General features: G+C 38.6%; 1 protein-coding gene across 2 annotated transcripts in view; it reads left to right on the top strand.

The window, feature by feature from the left end:
- rgs6 (regulator of G protein signaling 6) overlaps positions 1 to 19,709 on the top strand; it is a 174,159-nt gene extending 154,450 nt beyond the window's left edge. For both annotated transcript variants that reach the window (XM_041805439.1, XM_041805438.1), the window contains exons 13-18: positions 665 to 775; positions 2,734 to 2,859; positions 7,876 to 8,062; positions 12,574 to 12,663; positions 15,088 to 15,141; positions 17,468 to 19,709. In XM_041805439.1, the coding sequence (XP_041661373.1) occupies positions 665 to 775; positions 2,734 to 2,859; positions 7,876 to 8,062; positions 12,574 to 12,663; positions 15,088 to 15,141; positions 17,468 to 17,518 (619 nt within the window). In that variant the 3' untranslated portion in view covers positions 17,519 to 19,709. The remainder of the gene's footprint in view (positions 1 to 664; positions 776 to 2,733; positions 2,860 to 7,875; positions 8,063 to 12,573; positions 12,664 to 15,087; positions 15,142 to 17,467) is intronic.

The raw sequence follows: 19,709 nt of genomic DNA, 5'->3' as shown, positions 1-19,709 counted from the left end.
ATTATTGTCATTTAACATTTTTATTCATGCTCTTTTGTGCAATAACATGGGATTTACACAGTGTAATATCTAGAAGCTCTATGGTGTTACTTAATATTAAACATGACTGTGTACTTCCACCCTGCTCTGTGTTCTGCTTCCTCACTGTAAGGCTGTATCACCCCCAGTCTCAGAAGAAATGCTGAGCTGAATTACATTTAAATAACTTCAAATGTTTGCTGTGCATTGGTAAAATCCGTCGACTCATAATTCTTAAATGTTATTCAAGCTTCAATGCTGATACTGTGTGTGCTATTTAATGTTGTGGACTTCCTAGCAGGGTTCATGGTGTACAAAGAATCTTCTCTAATCCATTCCTGAGTTATTGTGGAAACTGTGTGCAGCAGAGTGGTGGAGTTGAAGCTTCACTGCACCTTTCAGATCCTGTTTATGTCAGATTATCAAAGAGAAGTTGGTGAGCTTTGGTGATTTGGATGAGAACAGATGTTGCTGCTAAACAAATTATTTTTCAAAGTCCTCTCAGGGGAACTTCTGTGCCACTGTGATCAACTGGAGATGTACTGAGCCTTTAGGACAAATGTTTGAAATGTCATTTTGTATGTTAACTTTTGGCAAGTTATATCACTAACCCTATCTGTTGTCTTCTCCTGCATTTGTGTGTCAGCCTGATAAGCTACACAGACCAGTACATGGAGTACGACCCGTTCATGACAGCACTGGAACCGTCCAACCCATGGACCAGTGATGATCCTTCTTTCTGGGATCTGGAGAACAGGTACGAAAGCAGAAACACCCACAGTTGAAGCCAGTGAACACTTCACCCTCTATTTCATTATTTACCTGGAAAGCTAGAAACATTGAAGACGAATAGAGTGAAATTATATTTTTATAAAAATACAGCCTTAAAATGAGTTGAATGTAAAATAAAAACATGGTTGTTTGGTGAGATTTAGGCTCTAATCAAAGTAATGTTTATAGAAACCCTTAAAATGCACGATTATTGATAAATGTGCACAGCTGTGTTCAACTATGCTTCAACCATTTTTCGATACAGTGGGGGTCCCCAGCCTCTGGAACCTTCTTGGAGATTGCAGGCTGAAAAGTTTGAAAACCCCTGCTTTAGTAGAGATTATCATGTTGTATCTCCTAGTGCTATATCTACACCACTCCAGTCCCACCACTGGAGCCTATCCCAGCTGTCATTGGGTGAGAGGCGGGGTACACCCAGACTGGTCGCCAGGCAATTGCAAAGCTGATATATAGAGACAGACAACCACGCTCACATACACACCTACGGTTAATTTAGAGTGATCAGTTAACCTAAAGAGCATGTCTTTAGTGGTGGGAGGAAGCGAGAGTACCCAGAAACCCATGCATGCACAGGGAGAACTTGATATCAGTTCTGAAAAGAATAAAGATTGGCCTGTTGCATATGGAAGACCCTTTTTTGATCCCAGTCTGTCACTGCATGGTATATATTCCACATCCATCTGGCCAACACCCCATACACGGTGTTTGGGAAGGGCAGAATCTTTCATTACAGGCCAGTCAGAGCAAAGTAACATAGTAGGCCTGCTCATAGAAATGCCTGGGCCCCTAAAAGTCTTGGATAACGGACTCTCTCTGACAGAAGGATGATAAGGACACTTGTGTCAGCCTAAGTTCCTCTAAGCCTGCTGATCACTTCAGCCAAACTCTTATAGCATGACCAAGATGTGATGACATAACATGAAACATAAAAGGCAATGGCTAAGCTAAGATGCTCTTTAAAGATCGATGTTAGCTGCATTCTTCAGAAAGGCCACCGAAAATGAACACCAATCATGTAGACATGTGTCTCTGTCTATTTTGCAGATATAAGCCAAAGGATCCATGTAGTTGAACTTATGCTTGGAAGAACTTAAATCATATCTACACTCCCCAGATGCATGTTGAATCTTTGGCATTAGTGCTAGTCCCCTGGTTAACATACTTCTCCTGGGTCAGGCTCAATTCATCTTTGGTTATGACTGAAAAAAATGCAGCAAGTCAGAAATAAAAACACAGTTTATTTCAAGAGGAGGACTTGGTGGTTGTAGTCATTCAACAGCATTTCAGTTCCAAAGCTGGATATTTGTGGGTAATTACTCTGAGCGATGGGCCATTTTCTAGAGCGGAGAAGGAAATTCAGAGGTCACTCAGCTCACACGATCAATCCAAATCAAATCATCCACCTCCATTTATGTGTTACTATCAATATTGGACGATCTCGAGTTACTGATTGTCCATTAAATGTTATTAAGAGATATGAAGGCAATTAACTAAAGTGTCACCTCCCAAAGAGAGCGGTCACTGCTCTCAACAAACTGCTCTGGACTCCTGTCCTGCCTAAATTATGCAGGAAATAATTACAGTAGACGTATTATGATTGTGCCTAATGTAGCTTTATAATTCAGCTGAATTGACTGATTGTAGGATTCAAGAGAATAAATTTCCTGTGGAGATCAAAAGGATTGAGTTTTAGATGAACGCTGACATCAGGATGACATTAAATCAGGCTTTTTATGCATTTCAGTGTGATCCAAATTTGGGTTTTAATGTTTTATCCCCTCATCTGTATTCATCCATCAGCTCTGCCCACGCCGATCATTTTCTCTGTATTTTAATGTCTTCATATCTTTTTAAATCCTTACCACTCTGTAGAAGCTTTGGATCCATGCTCATACTGTTCCCTCTGTCTCCCACCTCTCCCAGTAAGGAGCCCAGTCAACAGCGGGTGAAGAAGTGGGGTTTCTCTCTGGAGGAGGCCCTGAAGGACCCAGCAGGACAGGATCTTTTCCTGAAGTTCCTGGAGTCAGAGTTCAGCTCAGAAAACCTGCGGTGAGTTCACAAAACCCTTCGAAGTTTAGGTAATTTTTGACAGTTCATTGATAGTTTTACATAGGTTTGATATCAGAAGAACGGGGCATATTTAAGGAAAAGTGTCTTGTGCATGAGTGAAAAGGTTTTCTGGCATATTTGATTCTCAAGCCGGAGAGCAGCAATTCATATGCATCTGCAACAATGTGAGAAGTGTATAACAGTTATTTAAAAAGCTTTCAGTGCTCTGAAAATAGAAAGATTACCCTTTGGCGTGCCAATTGTTCCAACCTACCATTTCAGCCCACTTGCTCTCTGTAAATATGAGAAGAAGCAGATCACAAGTGAAAACTTCTCAAGATTTTTGAGTTCTGCTTCAGGAACAAGGCAAAAACATCACCTCTCACAGAAGTCTGTTAAAACGCACAGAAATGCAAAACAAGAGCAAGGATGGAGGACTGTGTTGAGCTGCAGTGTCATCAGGAGTGCCCATGGACTTGGTTGGACCCCTGACAAACCCAGAGACCGGGCCGTCCCCAGCTGGGATTTATTGATATATTTACTGATATAGTACCACTGTATGTGTGTTACACCAGTAGCACTGATGCTAGCATGCATCCCAGCTAACAATAACTTCATTTTAGAGCTGATAAGTGTGTCAAGCTATTATTGGGTATTCTGATACTGAAATGACTTACTTGTGCCACTTTTAAACACATTTTCTGCCTCTTTTCATTAAGTTTGCACAATTTTCACCAATTTTGCCCCTTTTTAAACCTTTTCATTACTTTTTGCCCACCCATTTCTGACAGTTTAAAACCTTTTTTTCCTTTTTTACCAATTTTTTCAAAAGTTCAATTTCACTACCCCTTCACCAAGTTTTTCCACTTTCAACTTTTGCCAATTCTGCCGCAACTTTGTCAATTACAGCATATTTTTTGCCTCTGTTAACCCATTAATGGTACATGTAAGACATTTTTCCACAATAAACCCATTCTTGCATCTTTTAACATATTTTAACAAATTTAAATCCCATTTTGCCACTGTTTCTGCCTTTTTTTTGCCACTTTTTATTTTTTTCTACCACTTTTTCTGCCTCTTTAAACCCTTTTGACCACTTTTTATACCACTTTCCAGCACTTGTTTCTGGCCCATTTTTGCTGCTAACTGCCTATTTTTTTAAAGTGTTTTTGCCACCAAATTTTAATTCTTTAACACATTTTCCTCCACTACAAACCCATTTTTGCCTCCTTTAACATTTTTTTAGCAATTTGTTATCACATTTTTCCACCTTTTCTGCCCATTTTTGCCACTTTAAATCATTTTTTCCACTTTTTTTAACCCTTTCCCCATTTTCTTCCTCTGCCACTTTAAACACATCTCTGCCTCTGTTAACCCATTTTTTGCCACTGTTAACCCCTTTTTACCAATTTTTGTGCCAATTTTAACCAAATTTAAAGATTTGTTTTTCATTGTTTCTGCCACTTTTAACCCATTTTGCAACTTTCCATGTATTTTTTGCCTCTATAAACCCATTTTTGCCACCTTTAACCCAATTTAATTCTATTTTAAGAAAAGGGTTTCACATTTTAAAGAAGGCTATATACTACATCATAAATTTTAAAAAATGTTGCTTTGATAAATGACTGGTTATTCAGGTAGAAAAATAGAATATTGTCTAAACGGCTTACCTATACTGTGGACCATGACTTTGCTGACCTTCATCTGCCCCCCTTTTGTATGGGCCCCTGAAAGCTCTTGCATGTATCCCACTTAAAGGATGGCCTTGATTGTTATAATGGTGCTTGTGCATGTTTGTACGTGTTTATATTGAGATATTTTTTTCAAGCAAGAATCATCTGTAACTGTTTTTTTTTTTTTTTTTTTTTTTTCTTACCCTCAAGAACAAATAATGTGAAATCATTGCACGGAGAGTAAATGTACCCATTCTTTAAAGAAAGACTGAAAACAATGAGCAGGTTTTTCTAGAGTGCACAGCCTGAAACAAAATTGGAGTGGCTAGGTTGTAAACCTTGACTTTTTTATTTTAAATAAACACAACATCTTGTACCCTAAGCAAAATGTCAAAGCACTGAGTGGAGAAGTCCCTCACACAGGGATTTTCAAGGTGTGGAAGAGTGAATATATAAATATATATTTTTAGATTTTTTATATTTTTGTCTGCATAGCTCTTAAACATCTGTCTTTCCGAGTCAATTAATATGTCTTTATCATCAGGCTCACCTATAATTTAGTAGAAACAATGAGTAGACCGTTGATGTGGGGTTTCACCATGAGAAGGAATGACTACAGATCTCTTCCACTCAGCCTTGTCGGCACTGGTTGCCTTGATATTTACTCAATGTCTCTGATGCTTTCATCCCTGACCACGCATCCATAGCTTCCTCTTAAAAAACACCCTGCGACTTGGTCACCAAACTTGGGTGATTAGTCTCAACATGGTGCGTGAGTTTTCATGGCCTCATGCTGTTTTAATTTGCATTTCTTTGCAGATTCCACACTGTGGCTGTGGAGCATCGTCAGGAAAATGTAAACTTTTAATACTAATAACCAGATGCAGCTAAATCTGCCTCATTAACAGCTTTGGTGTGAGAAATATTTCTTCCTAATTGATACAGAATTTCAGATTCACCAACCTAAAGAAGTGACTTGAAAAACAATAATAATAAGGTATATTAATGGAATAGAAAGAGTTTACCAGAAAAAAAAACGTAGGATTTGTCAAAAAACATAAACATAAGATGTTCTTAATCTAAATTCATCACATACATTCATACTTCATAATAACTTAATGTTTGGAGGAAATGTAAAACAATCACAAAAATCCTATTTTTTCTTGAATCCATATCAGAATCAGGTAAGATTTATTTGTTAGTACTGGCATATTGGATATCGGCAAAAATCCAGTACAATGCACCCCATGTTCCTTCCTTTTTAGCTCTGAATCACTCTAATAATCAGGATTAGCATCTTATACTCTAAAAACATGACAGAAGGTACCAGAAGTCGCACCCATGCTAAGTTTCATGAGGATGAGAAGTAAAGCCCTTTAGAGTGTGTGCTCATAAAGACATGAACTCCTCTGTACTGCCATCCTCCGTTCATCAATCTGTTCTTTCCCCTTTGACAGATGAAAATCAATTGCTCCGGTATATGAGATAAATTCCCAACACAGCACACGTGCACACTCCCACATCTTCATACACATCCAGGCTCCTAGCATCCAAATACAACATACAGCTAGCCAACAGCATCAGTATGGCTAATCCCCCATATCCCATGAATCAACAGTGAGAGCAAATGCATTGTTTTTGTATGAGAGGAGGTTGTTGATATCATAGAAATGTTTATTGATTTACAGAAGAAATACTTAATGCTCTGTTATGATTAATGCACTGTTTAGGCTGTAGCAGTGCAACAGAAAGTGTGTGTAGTTGTGATGAAGATTGAGCTCCAAAGGCTAAAGGAGAGCAGTGTTAAAAATCATAAAGTGTGGGAATGAACTGGGAGAGAAAACACAGAGGTTGGTGATACCTCAGAGCTACAGGAGGAGATAACACACAGCACACACCCTTATCTGTACTCACCTCTGGGCCAACAGCACCCCGGCTCATCTCTGCTTTCTCTTTTTTCTGTTTTTGGACCTTTAATTGCGTTTGCTTTTATGAGGGAGCTTTGGGAAGAGCTGTGCCGAGGGAGAGAGTGTCAGAGAGTGAGGCATAGATAAACAGTGAGAGAGAAGAAGAAGGCCCCAGAGGTATTTCTCCTTATATTGCTGAAGTGTCAACAGATCAATATAGATATAAACTAATATATGAGACAGTCGGCCCCGTGGCTCTCTGGTAGCCTTTATGGTTCCTGCCCTGCCCTTCTGCTCGTCTGCTCTCTTATACTGAATATTTAATTACTCTTTTTTGAAGAGCAAGTTCTTCTTAAACTGCCATGTGAACTTTCAGATTACTTCTGCAAGCGCTGATTTGTAACTCAGCGTTATCGGTTGACTTTGCCTCTAGGAAATCCTTAACATTTCAGAATGTCTTGGTTTTGGAGGACCAGATAATTAAACTTTTCTCATCCTGGGAGTTTTAAGCATTTTACAAGTCTTGAAGATGCTGACATTGAAGTTTTAGGGTGCAATCTCGTTGAAGCTTTTCATATAGCAAGAAAAATAAACTTTGTTGTTGAGTATTGTAATGAAGACAATGATACTAAAATAAAATGGATTCCACCTGCCAGCTAGCTCAGGCAGGCTAACTCTAGCAGTGCTAATGTCACATTCCTCATACATCAGTATCCAGTCACTTGATAAACATCCTCCAAAATGATGATCTTTTTAAGCGGCAAAATTTCCAACTGCCTTCATAAGTACTGTGCTCTTTATTTCAATCCCACCACCACCCAAATATCCACCTACAGGTTATAAAGGGGCTTTAACATACTATCTTATCATGTCTGAAATTCTACATGCAAGATAAATTTGCAATGAGAGACCAAGTCGGGGTGGAGGTGCCACAAAAAAATACATCAAAACTATTTAAACCCTTTATTTTCACCACTTTTTCTTGCCCATTTTTGCTGCTATCTGCCTATTTTTAAAAGTGTTTTTGCCACCAGTTTTTACTTCTTTTAAACACATTTTTTTAGCAGTTTGTTATCACAGTTTGCCACCTTTTCTTCCTCATTTTTGCCACTTTTAACACATTTCTGCCTATGTTTGGCCTCTGTTAACCCATTTTTTGCCACTATTAACCCCTTTTTACCAATTTCTGTGCCAATTTTAACCAATTTGATTTGTTGATTTGATGATTTGTTTTGTCTGTTTTTGCCCCTTTTAACCCATTTTGTAACTTTCCACCTGCCTTTTTTACCTGTTTACCTGTTTTTACCTGGTTAAGATGTTATCTCATCACTCCTCAATGTCTGCATGTGATTAAATCTATATGTCATGCTACCATAATAAATACTTGAACATTTACAAATGTGACCTGACTGACTGAAATTTGATTTATGTTCCAGGTTCTGGTTGGCAGTGCAGGACCTGAAGAGGATGCCGCAGCAGGATGTGGCACAGAGGGCGCAGGACATTTGGGCAGAGTTCCTGGCAGAGGGGGCTCCCAGTTCCATCAACCTGGACTCCCACAGCTACGAACGCACCAGCCAGAACCTGAAAGACCCCGGACGATACAGCTATGAGGACGCACAAGTGAGAAAATGCACAACACATGGACAAAGATGGAGTTTTTTTTACAATGTAGTGTATATCAGCTCAGACAGATGGATTTCACTGTTTTATTTTTGCAGTTTGTTAATGCTTAAAGCTGGATTTAGATCTCCTTTCTTAACACGGTAAATAATTATTCCATTTAGACCTTGAAAAAACATCAATTTTGGGTATTTGGATCCCATAGTGGTAATTCTAAATGCTAGATATGCAGCCCACTGCACACTGAAGATGAAATGGCATCTGACATCTTAGCATGCATACAGTAGTAGTCAGAGATAGGCTGCTTTTATTTACTGGTCCCAGTGGCTGGTAGGTGGATTAAATTCTACTGACAGTGCTCATACCATTATTTGGCTGGTGGAAGGTGTTAATTTCCCATCCTGCTGTGTAGTCCTACTCAGCTCTTTTTTATGAAGCATTTGGCTTTGTTTAAAATCCTCCTAAAATGCCAGCTTGAAGCTAATTCAGCCCCATTTGCTTGTAGTGCAAGCGACTTTATGGCACATGCATGCAGGATTAACTACCTACTAGCTAGACAGACAAGCCTGAAATATGCAGCAATGATGAATGGGCAGTTATTTTCTTAAAAGGAAGGCAAGTGGATTTCCAAATGCAGGTCATCACTGAAGACAGCATGGACATGCACTAAGTACAGTCAACTTGGTATCCAAATGCCAAAATGGATGTTTGATGCTAGGTATGAAAGACCCCATTGACAAATACAGGCCTTATACTTGAGTATCATTGTTGGCTCTTGCTTCTAAGAATTCTCTGTTTTTAATGGGAGTGTTGCTGCAAATACTGAGAAGAAGCTATTCATAAAAATCAACAAATGCCTTGAAAAAATCAGCAGCACATCTTGAACATAAACTGTATTCAACAGAGAGCAGACATAATCCATGCACTGAAAATGCCACACAGTCTCTTATGTTGATATAGTAGTCAAACTCCTTTTCCTACGAGTCAGCTGAAAGGTTGCCCTAAATTGAAATTCAGTAACAGACATAAATAACACACCTACTGCCTTATGATATTTAGCTTATACAGGCTCCAGTGTTAGCCCTGCATACGTAACGCCAGCCTGTCGGATCAGAGCATCTCACTTGTTTAAAATGGATGAGAGCGAATGAAGAGAAGTGAAAGACATCCATTTCTTATTTGACCTTACACCAATGAGATTCTGTTCCACCCTTTTAGAGAAAAAGCATGAGGATCAGTTAGGTATTATGTTGTACTACCTCCTTGACTTCACTCACCTTAAATCTTACTTTCCTCTTAGAACTGAAGGCTGTAGATCAGTGATAATCAACTGGAGGCCCAGGGGCTACATCAGGCCCCCCACAACTTCCCATCTGGCCCCCAAAGGATAAGTAAATTCAAACAGTTTGAGAGGGCAAAAATATGGCATGCAATAGTTTAACTTTTTTCTTGAAGTCTAAAGAAACCTTCAACCTAGTGGCTTATCAGACAAGACTACGCACACTAGTATTTCTGTAATTTGCCAGAGCAAACACACACTTATTATCTTGATTAGTCGTTTTTTTTGCAATGATTTTCCACACAAGGCTTTTTGAAAGTGCAGTTTCCCTCCTCCTCTAGAAATCTGTTTCCTGGCTGTGTTTTTGGCCGATCACGACACAGCATATTAGCATTGAATTCAGTGATAGACATTAAGAGGGCTCCAGAAATATGTAGCTTAAATATCTCAGTCACCTCCTTGTGGCTGGCTGCAGTAAAGGTGATAGAGACTGATCTCATTGTTAAATGTTTAAAGTTCCATTAATTTTTAAAGGAAATAATATTTTTTACAAGAATATTTTTACTAGAAAAAAATATTGATTTTATTTCAGTTTATTTCAATGTCTGGCCGCCACAACGTCAGTCAAGAAAAAGCTGGCCCTTGTGAAAATGGAGTTGACGACCCCTGCTGTAGATGGATGGGATATATTTTAGTTAACTGCTACATGAGTGGTATGAGTTTGTTAAAAGTTGGTTGGCAAAGATTTGGCGGGAAAGCATTCTGAAGACAGCAAAGAAGAGGGGAAAAAAATTAGTATACCACATACAAATGAAAAGCTTTTTATCTTTGTTGTAGGAACCACTCCTAGTTTTTTACTTTATGTCCTTAAACTACACTGATCTATGTAAAGAAACTTTTCAATCAATTTCTTAATGTTTATAATTAATGATATCAGAAGAACACCATGAGCTCAAGCTTGAACAGCTTCATCTATTCAGAACACTTATTATACTATGGCTGTTCAAATATACCATTTCTCAGTAGATGTTACAATTTTAAAAATAATGGTTAAAAAAAATCTATTTCAGTTGAAGAAATTTTCTTGAAATGTACAAATTTGTCATGAAATTTTCATTAGATTTTAACTATGTTTGGATACTTTCAAATAGTTACATAGAAATTTTATGGATTTTTGAGCGTCATTGGAAGTTTTGAAAGGAATTTGCTTTGATTTTTTTTCCCATGTCATGGGGATTTGGGAAATGTATCTGGAGGTTTGTAAGACTTTATGTGGAAAATTTCAGGTATTTTCATGAAAGTTTAGGAGATGTATTATAATTTGGGGAATTAGCTTTTAATTCTTTGGGGAAATTTGCTAATTGTCATTGTTTTCTTTGGAAACACTCGAGTCCTAACATGTAAGGTACAGTAGTGGTTATGTAAGTAGTGCATTAAATACAGGAAATATCTTGAGTTGGTTTATATCATATTTTTCAGATTGATCAAAGTAATAACACGTTAATGTTCTATGTTCTCTGTGAACACTAGTCAGTTATGCATCGATACTTTACATTATTTATCAATGAAGCTGGGTAAGTCCAGTTATGTAAACTAGCAGCATGTCTGAAAGACACTGAGACATGGATGACCAGATGTTTTTTTTTTTTTTTTTTTTTGGTAATGTTTTTGGCTACCTACCAGTAACTCAGTGACACATGGTTAAAATATAAAAATAATAGAATACTGTTTTTTTAAAATATGTCTTTATCATGAATTCATCCTATAAAAATAAAGATTCATTGCATTTATTAATATCAGGATCTTGTTGGCAACTAACTTGTTCTGTTAGCTTAGCTTTGCAGTAGAAAACCTTTTCTTTGAAGGAAAGCTCTTTAGCTTCAAAGGAAATAGAATAATTCTACCAGCACCTCTGAAGCTCATGGATTATGGTGGTATAGCTTATATTTATTACCTTAACAAAAATTGTATTACTTTAAATGACACTTTTTAATTATTATGTGCCAGAGTCGTTGATCAAGGATTTGTTGTTCTCAGCTTTGTTTTCACAGCCTTCCAATTAATGACTAGTGTCAAATGTGTCACTCATGAGGCTTTAACATTCTACTGAGCAGCTCGGCTCTCCTTGGTTTGACTGCTCATGGCAGCCAAGTGTAGCAGCAGATTTGTTCTTCTACCATAACTGAGCTACCCATTTGAGGTCTGGAACTGGCATTTAAGTCAATGACAGTAAATAGCTACTCTTCAGTAAGTATGGTTTTGTTCAAGAGTTGGCCATTGTTTCTACTTCAAAGTTTCTTCCACTGGTTATCCAGCAGGTATTTTAGCAGTTGTTTAGCAGTTTAGCAGTTGCAGCAGTTGTGACTTAACATGTCTGTGATGTGTCTTCGAATGATGATGTACCACTACGACGTCACTGTAATGCACATGGAGGTGGGGCAGGGACGCTTGGGCCCTGCACCAAAGTGGGACCATTCTGGGCGAGGCACACATCGGCTCGGCAAGAGAAAATCAGCATGGAGTGGTGCTGCTCAAAGTTATAGTGAAAAAGCCCCATCAGAGGCTCAAAGATGACGCATTTTTCCTCTTCAAATCCAAAAATCCCTTCTTCTTGAACCATCAGCACTGCCTTTGTGGGGAAAGAGATAGACATACAGGCATATACAGCAGTTCCTTATCATATTCTCACATTAGGCCAGTGTATAGGAAGACTTACACACCAGTAACAAAACTCTCTTTCCACCTTCTCTCAAATTGCAGGTTATTTATTCAAAGTGCCATTCAGAACGGCTACACCTCCTTTTAATTTATCTCTCTTCAGGTGATCAGTGTCTACAGAAACTCGATCCCAGCCTGTTTTCTACCCCATCTGTCTCTCTTACACGCTTCACCAATATCAGCTAATGGGTTTATATGGTGGAGGGATGTCTGGAGAATGCGGCCCCCCTGGGAGAAAGATAAGGCAGGGAGTAAGAAGCGTTGGGGGTTGGGTGGTGTCTATCAGATTTCCTCCCCCTGTAGCAGCAAAAGTAAAAACCAAGAGATTGCTCCTGTCATTGCTACAAACATCTTTCTCCCTCAGTGACTGCCAGGTTTAGTTTACACTGACTGAGGCTGTGAGTTTTGTACGTCATTAGTGCAGAACCATATTTAAGTGCAGATAAACTATCCTCCTCCTCCTTCTGGCATCAACATTTAGCCCCATGTGTCTTCTCCCTCTGCTTTTTTAAAGGATCACATCTATAAGCTGATGAAAAGTGACAGCTACGCTCGCTTTCTGCGCTCTAACGTGTACCAGGACCTGCTGTTGGCCAGGAAAAAAGTAAGTCTATTGGTATCATCCAAGGAGCTAAACACATGTGTACAAACTGATCACTCTTATTCCTTCAAACCTAACACCACTCAGGCTCTGGAGAAATTTGCTATGAAATTATCAAGTATTTTCATGGAAATGTTTGGGATATGTTTTTTATATTTTGTAGGGTTTCAATGGACAGTTTTAGGGAAATAAGCTTTGAATGTTTGTTAGGTATTTTCATGGGAATTTGTGAAATCTGGATGCTCTGGGAAGTTTCTTTTTGGATTTTTTAGTAATTGTAACAGGAATTTGGGGACTGTATTAATAATTTAGGGGAATTTGATTTTCATGGAAATCTGGGAAAGTTATAAATGTGTATATGTTTGTACGGAAGAGGATTAGGGCCACTGAAAAAAAAGAAATTTGAGACGCAAATGTTTTTTTTACTTGTCATAAAAAAGTCAATCCTGAGTTTAAAGTCAGAATTCTGAGTTTCAGATCAGAATTTTTCTCACAAGTAGAAAAAAAAAATCGCATCTCAAAATTTTGTTTTTCAGTGGTCCTAATCATCTTCCATATGATTGTCAAATAATGGGGGTGGCTTTAAATTTTCAAAAATTTCATAAAAATTTCTGGGATTTTTTTTTGGACTTTGAAGAGAATTTCTCCCCTTTTTTATGGAATTTGGGGGAATAGATTAGTAAATTTTTAGGAATTTGATAAGAATTTTTGGGGATTTTTTGTAATTGTTATTTGAATGTTTAGGCTGTATGATCAAGTAATACCAAAACATATGGAGAATATTTGGGGGTACTTTTTATGGGATACTTTAAAATATGTATAAAAAAATTTCAGACATTTTAAGCACATTTTTTTTATTTAAGAAATGTTTTGTAACTTTTGGAAAGGAAATTTTCAAGAAATTTTAGAGCTTTTAGTGGATTTATTTTCATCCTTGTGGTCCATCATCCAAAAACAACTCTCTCAATGACGAACACTTTTTCTTACTGACTGAAAACCCCCAACATCTGAACAACTGGCTGACTCACAGCCAAAAACATGCTTTAAACTTATTTAGTGCTGTATTTTCTGCAGAAACAGGGTCTCAGGTAACCTTGCTTAGCAGATGGATACGCCCATTTCCGTGTTTCTTACTAGTGAATCCATCTTGCAAAGGTCTCGTCTGAACCGTTTGGGCCCGGTTAGAAAGTAACAGGACCAATCAGCGTCGAGGGGCAGTACTTTCTGGCGCGGCGGAGTCGTTATGTATGCAAGCAGCAACAAGAGGCCGATGCAATTATGGCAGAAGACATTAGCATGGATGCTGCTAAAGCGCCAGTTTTATCAGAACTTGACGAAATTTCTTTGTCAACAGAAGAACAAAGAACAGCATTGAGTTGTTTTCTTTTCAAAAATGACAAAAGTCGTGTACTGACATGTTTACAGTCGGCATGGTTCGCGTTATGCAGTTCCCTGTGGAGTTTAGCCCTCGGTAGGTGTGCAGCTCGATAGCGGCTACGTCACGTGTTTTGTTGCTCTGATCTGCCGGTAAAAGATGTGACAGAACGTTCATCCAATCACCCTCTGAGTTTTTCAAAGGCTCTGCCCTTTCCCCAAACACTGTGTTTTAGTGGTTTTCCAGATGGATGTGTGAAACAAATCTATCTGCCGTGTCAGGTTAGGTCTCAGGAGATTTGGGGACATTATTTCTGGTAAAAACTCATTTTTGTTCAAAGAAAAGATTGAGCTTTTAAGATTATCAGGTCCTGCTGATCTCTAATAAGTGGGAGAAACTAAAAATGTATTCCAAACAAAAGCTGAGGTCTCAGGAGGATGGTGATTGGAGTCAGCTTTTTTAATATTAACAAAGGAAAAATGAACTTGTTATAGATTGAAAAGGAAATGAAGGGAAGAGTACAAAGTACAAAGACTTTAGACTTGTCCTCTGAGCTTTCAGAGAGGTTTGTTTTTTCCACAGCTCTAGTTAATAGTGATTACTACTCTACACTTCACCATCAGTGGGTGAAAGTGGAGTGTGGATGTTGAAGTGTGACCTGCAAAGTAAAAGCACTCTAAGTTGTCAGACAACTATAAAAGTGCTATACAAGCTGAAGTGGCTTTACCACTGGCTTTGGGTTACACTGACTGGAGATGAGTCCTACAGATGGCTGATGGAAGCAGAGTGCTTTTTTATAGGACTGGTGCTAAGGGGCCTAACTGGAAATCTACTCTTAAGGTTGACCTATAGCATAAATTATGTGTTTGATTAAACTGATTTGGTTACTTCTTGTTATGGATACATAATGTGTAACGCTAAACAGTAGTTTTAAAAAATCCTGTTTGCAATGTGCAGTGTTTGTGTGTCAGCTGTGCAATACTGTATCATCCTTGAAACACTGAACCTCTGCCCCATTTTTCTATTCTGATTTTATTTCTTTGATTCTCCAGCCTGAAACGGAGCAGGGCCGACGCACCTCCCTGGAGAAGTTCACTCGCAGTGTGGTGAGTGTCCCGATTTCCTCAGCTTTTTACTCTTAAACTGCATTCATTAAAGTATAAAGACTTTTAGTGCACATCACTGCTGTTTCATGTCCCAGCAGAGAGGAAGACAGATTACAGCAGCTCAGCTTTTTGGGAGCAAAACTGGAGCAGTGAAAGAGAAATTGTAACTACAACAACTTAAGCAGATATTAAAAGTCTTCAGTCATGTCTGCTTTATTTATTCTCGTTCTTCCTCAGTCTTGTAGTTATTTAAAGCCACCAGAACAGCTGCTGATGCTGCTTACCTCCAACATTTTATTCGATATCCAAACATTTATACAAATAGCTGTTGCACTTTGTCTCGTTCCCTTAGGATGCATGTCGCTTTTTGTTAAAAACGATCTCAAAGAAAGGTAACAGATGAGTTTATTGGTGGAAAGGTTTTCATTGCTCCAATTAATTGTAAGCATGCTATGCTTACAGGGGTATTGAACAGGAGGGCTTGACAATGGAAAATGTCGATAAAATAAGCAGATGAAGGCTTTCCTGAGACCATGGATGAAAAAACGGGTTGTTATGCAGATTTCACTGGCCTTAGGATATTTAGACCGAGGTCCAAATCACCTTTTGCCGTGGAATCAATGATTTATTGACAATTAAATGTTGATATCATTGTACAGCCCTTTTCTAAAGATTGATTTTTAGGTTTATATTGCTTTATTTATATAGGACAGTGGATAGAAAAAGAAACCAGGCATAGAAAGAGTGTGGAAAAGAAGTCACAGGCTGGTTTGGAGCTCAGGCCACCCACTCAGAGAAAACAGCCTTTGTGCGTGGCATGCTCAGACATAATCAGCTAGGAGGATACCTGGAGAGATGGGGCATGGGCCAGGGAAATGGCCTTTAGGAGGACAGAGCAGTAGAGGGCCAAGACTGACACAGTGAAGTGCCAAACTGGCTTATGCTCCCATACCTGACCTGACCTGACCTGACCTTTATGTCTGAATCAGACACCTTTTTTCCTGAGACCCCTCTTGCTTTACACCTTTTTCCTGACCTTTTCGTCTGAAGTCTAACACCTTTTCTTCCATTTCTTCTGAAATTGGACGCCTTTTTTTCCTGAGACCTTTTCTGGAAGTCTAACACAATTTTCTTGAGGCCTTTCATCTTAGGTGTGACACCGTTATTCCTGAGTCCTTCTTGTCTATTGCCTTTTTTCCTAATACCTTTTGGTCTCAGTCTGACACTTTTCCTCGTGAGACCTTTCATCTGAAGTTTAACACAATTTTCTTGACCTTTTGGTCCGAAGTCTAAGACCTTTTTCTTGAGACCTTTTCGCTGTAGTGTGAATCCTTTTCTGCTGAGACCTTTCATCTGAGGTCTGACACCTTTCTTCCTGAGTCCGTCTTGTCTAATGCATTTTTTCCTAATACTTTATGGTCTCAGTCTGACGCTTTTTCTCCTGAGACCCTTCATCTGAAGTCTGAATCCTTTTTTCCTGAGACTTTTTCATGTGGAGTCTGAAACCTTAGGTCTCAGTCTTACACTTTTTTCCTGAGAGCTTCGTGTCTGAAGTCTTAATACCTTTTTTCCTGTGACTTTTCATCTGAGATGTGACACCAGTTTTCCTGGGACATTTTAGTCTGATTGTGACGCCTTTTTTTCTGAAAGCTTTTCATCTGAAGTCTGGTCCCTTTCTTACAGGCCTTTTTGTCTGACAGAGGTTCTCCTGGTACGTTTTCAAATGCCATGCAAATCATTGGCAAGATAGCTCAAGAAGAGTACAAATGCATGTTGTTTTTTAAATTTTGATTTAAAGATTTCACATTTTTGACAACAATCTGACAATCTTTAAACAAGCATTTTGAAAAATGGCATGTGCTAATAAAGTCCAGTATTGTTGTCACGTTTTTATCTTTAATACTGTTTTACGTCACTACTGTTGATCTATCAGGAGCTTGAATGGTCGTCCCATTTTGTCAGGGTAGATTTCATCACTACTCTATGTGACTCAAGGGGCAAGGGGGCCCCTGAAATCAAGGGGTCGGGGGAAACTTAGAAGGGACTGAGCCTTAATCATGATAAAAAGCACATCAACAAATTGTGTTTACAGAATCAGTGCAGCAGCACTTGAAACAAAGGAGTACAATGCAGCTAAGCACTAGCATAAAAGCTGCAGCATTCTAGACAAGCGAGCGACTGAGGCAAGCATACAAAGCCTTGCTTTAGTCTAAACTGGTTCAAACATCGTCATTTTAAAGAGCGAGCATATTTGTGGATCTATATGTTAGCATTAACCAGTACCAGTAATATCTCCGTAGTTTAAACTCTTTCTTCCTCCTTCCAGGGAAAGTCACTGACGGGAAAACGCCTGACGGGACTGATGCAATCATCCTGACAAGGCCTGGATTCAGAGTAGGAGAAAACATACTCCGAAAAACTGCTTACCCCCGGGAGCAGGTGGAAAAAAGACCCTGGGGTGTTTGGGTGTGGCTGTGGGAGGTGGGGGATTAGACTGATGGACTGGGCCACCACCATGTTTTGAAAATTCCACCTTGGATCAGTTTGAGAGGACGGACATCATGCAATAAGTCACCAGACCTGACACCAGGACCAAGCCGTCACAGTGTAGACGGCAAACGATGTAAAAGCCCTGCACCACGCCGGGCTCTCTTTTCTCTCTTATTGTTTTCTCTCCTATCTACACTCATGTTATTACGGTAGCTGAAGAGGCTATCCCTTTTCCTTTCAGTGATATTAACATGGAATGCTTGAATGCCGTCTAAATGAGACTTAGATTATTGCTGTAGCTAGCTCTTTTATCTCACTGCATTCACCTGGATAAAGAGGGTTCACAGTCAACATCTGCACTTTTTAATCTCAACACACTGATGGTGGTCAGAACTACTGCTTTAATGGGGGAACAGGTGGAGAAGTACACTAAGTTTTTAGTTGTGAGTTTTTTGATCTGTTTATGTTGGAAGACAAAAGATTGATGACCTCTGTCTGTCCTGAAGGGTGTATGATGAAGTGAGACTGGAGGGGAAGGCTGGTCTGTCAAGTCACATCACAGAGCTTCTCTTTGACCATGGCTAGATCACCATGGTAGGGAACTCAAAATTCAAAGTTAACACTTTAAATCAGCTTTAAAGGGCGGCCATTTTTCTTTATTATTACCTGGTAATTACCTGGGATAAAGAGGAGAGCTTTCTGGGGTCCAGCCAAACTGTGGGGGCCCATGGAGGTCGGCAAAATCATGGTTCATTGTAAAATTAATCTGTGTTATCCATAATCTGTTTTTAACCTGAATAATAATCACTCTTATCAAAGAAAAAAACATGGATTTAATTTATTCATGCTGCCATTTCAATGTTAAACCCTTTTCCTAAAAACAGAATGACTTTTTACTGGTGATGTTAACACTGTGCATGGGTACACTGAACTAAACCATTAGGAAAGTAAAATCAGACTTCATAGCAAGGCTTTAATGTGCACAAACGTCAGGATGCCAGAAAATAAGATAGAAGAATCTGAAATGTTTCCAGAAGATCATTATATTATTACAAGAAGTTGCAAAAATAAGTGAAAATGGCAAAAATGGGTTGATAGTGGCAAAATAGTGGTAATAATTGGCAAAAAGTGGTAAACATGCGCAAAAAAATGAACAAAAATCTTTAAGAGTGGTAAAAAAAGGCAGCAAACGAGCTGACCAATAAGAAAAAGTGGGATAAAGTGCCCAAAAAGTGGCAAAAATGGGAAAAAGGTTGCAAAAAAGTGTGAAAAAAACAGCAAGAAATAAATCAAAATAGTCAAAATAAGCAAAATATAGCAAAACAATTGGATAACAGTGACAAAAATTGGTTGCACGTGGCAAAACAATGAAAAATGCAGCCAATAAATGTGTTGAAACTGTCAAAAAGGGTGAAAAACAACAAAATTTGTTAGAATTGTCAAAATATGTAAAATACAGTAAAAAATTGGATACCAGTGTGAAAAAGAAGTGGCAAACATTGGTTCCAAGTAGTAAAAACAAGCAGTAAATATGTGTTTGAACTGGCAAAAATGGGTTAAAAAACAGCAAGAAAAAAAAATGGCATAAACTGGAAAATATGGCAGTACAAGGATAAAAGCACCTGACAGAAGTGGCAAAAAATAGAGGCAAAAATTTCCAAAGATTTTTGAAAAAAAAACAAAAAAAAACAAATAAAATGTACCTCCAAAATGTATGTCGTAAGCATTAACACAGTCCAAATAATCAAAAAAGAAAGAAGAAAAAGAAGCAAAAAAGCAGCAAAATGGCTTCAACGACCTGTGTGTTGTATTCTTACATGTTGTATCTTACATGTATTCTTGTAAATGCTCTACTTTAAATGCTTATCACTGCCACTGTACTCAAATCAAACTATTGCATGGACAGACAGAGGTTTAATCTTGTTGTCCTTAGAGGGTAAGGTCAGGTGGATGATGTTACAGAAACAGGTGTATGACTATAAATGAGAGTTTACTGATGTTAGACTTTATTCTTCTAAACATTCCACTTCAGGCAGCCACAACGGGGTTAAAGGGGCTGCTCCCTGACCATCCTTCAC

Source organism: Cheilinus undulatus, linkage group 14 (assembly GCF_018320785.1).
Source record: "Cheilinus undulatus linkage group 14, ASM1832078v1, whole genome shotgun sequence".
Classification (NCBI taxonomy): Eukaryota; Metazoa; Chordata; class Actinopteri; order Labriformes; family Labridae; genus Cheilinus; species Cheilinus undulatus.
This window is presented reverse-complemented; position numbering and strand designations above follow the sequence as displayed.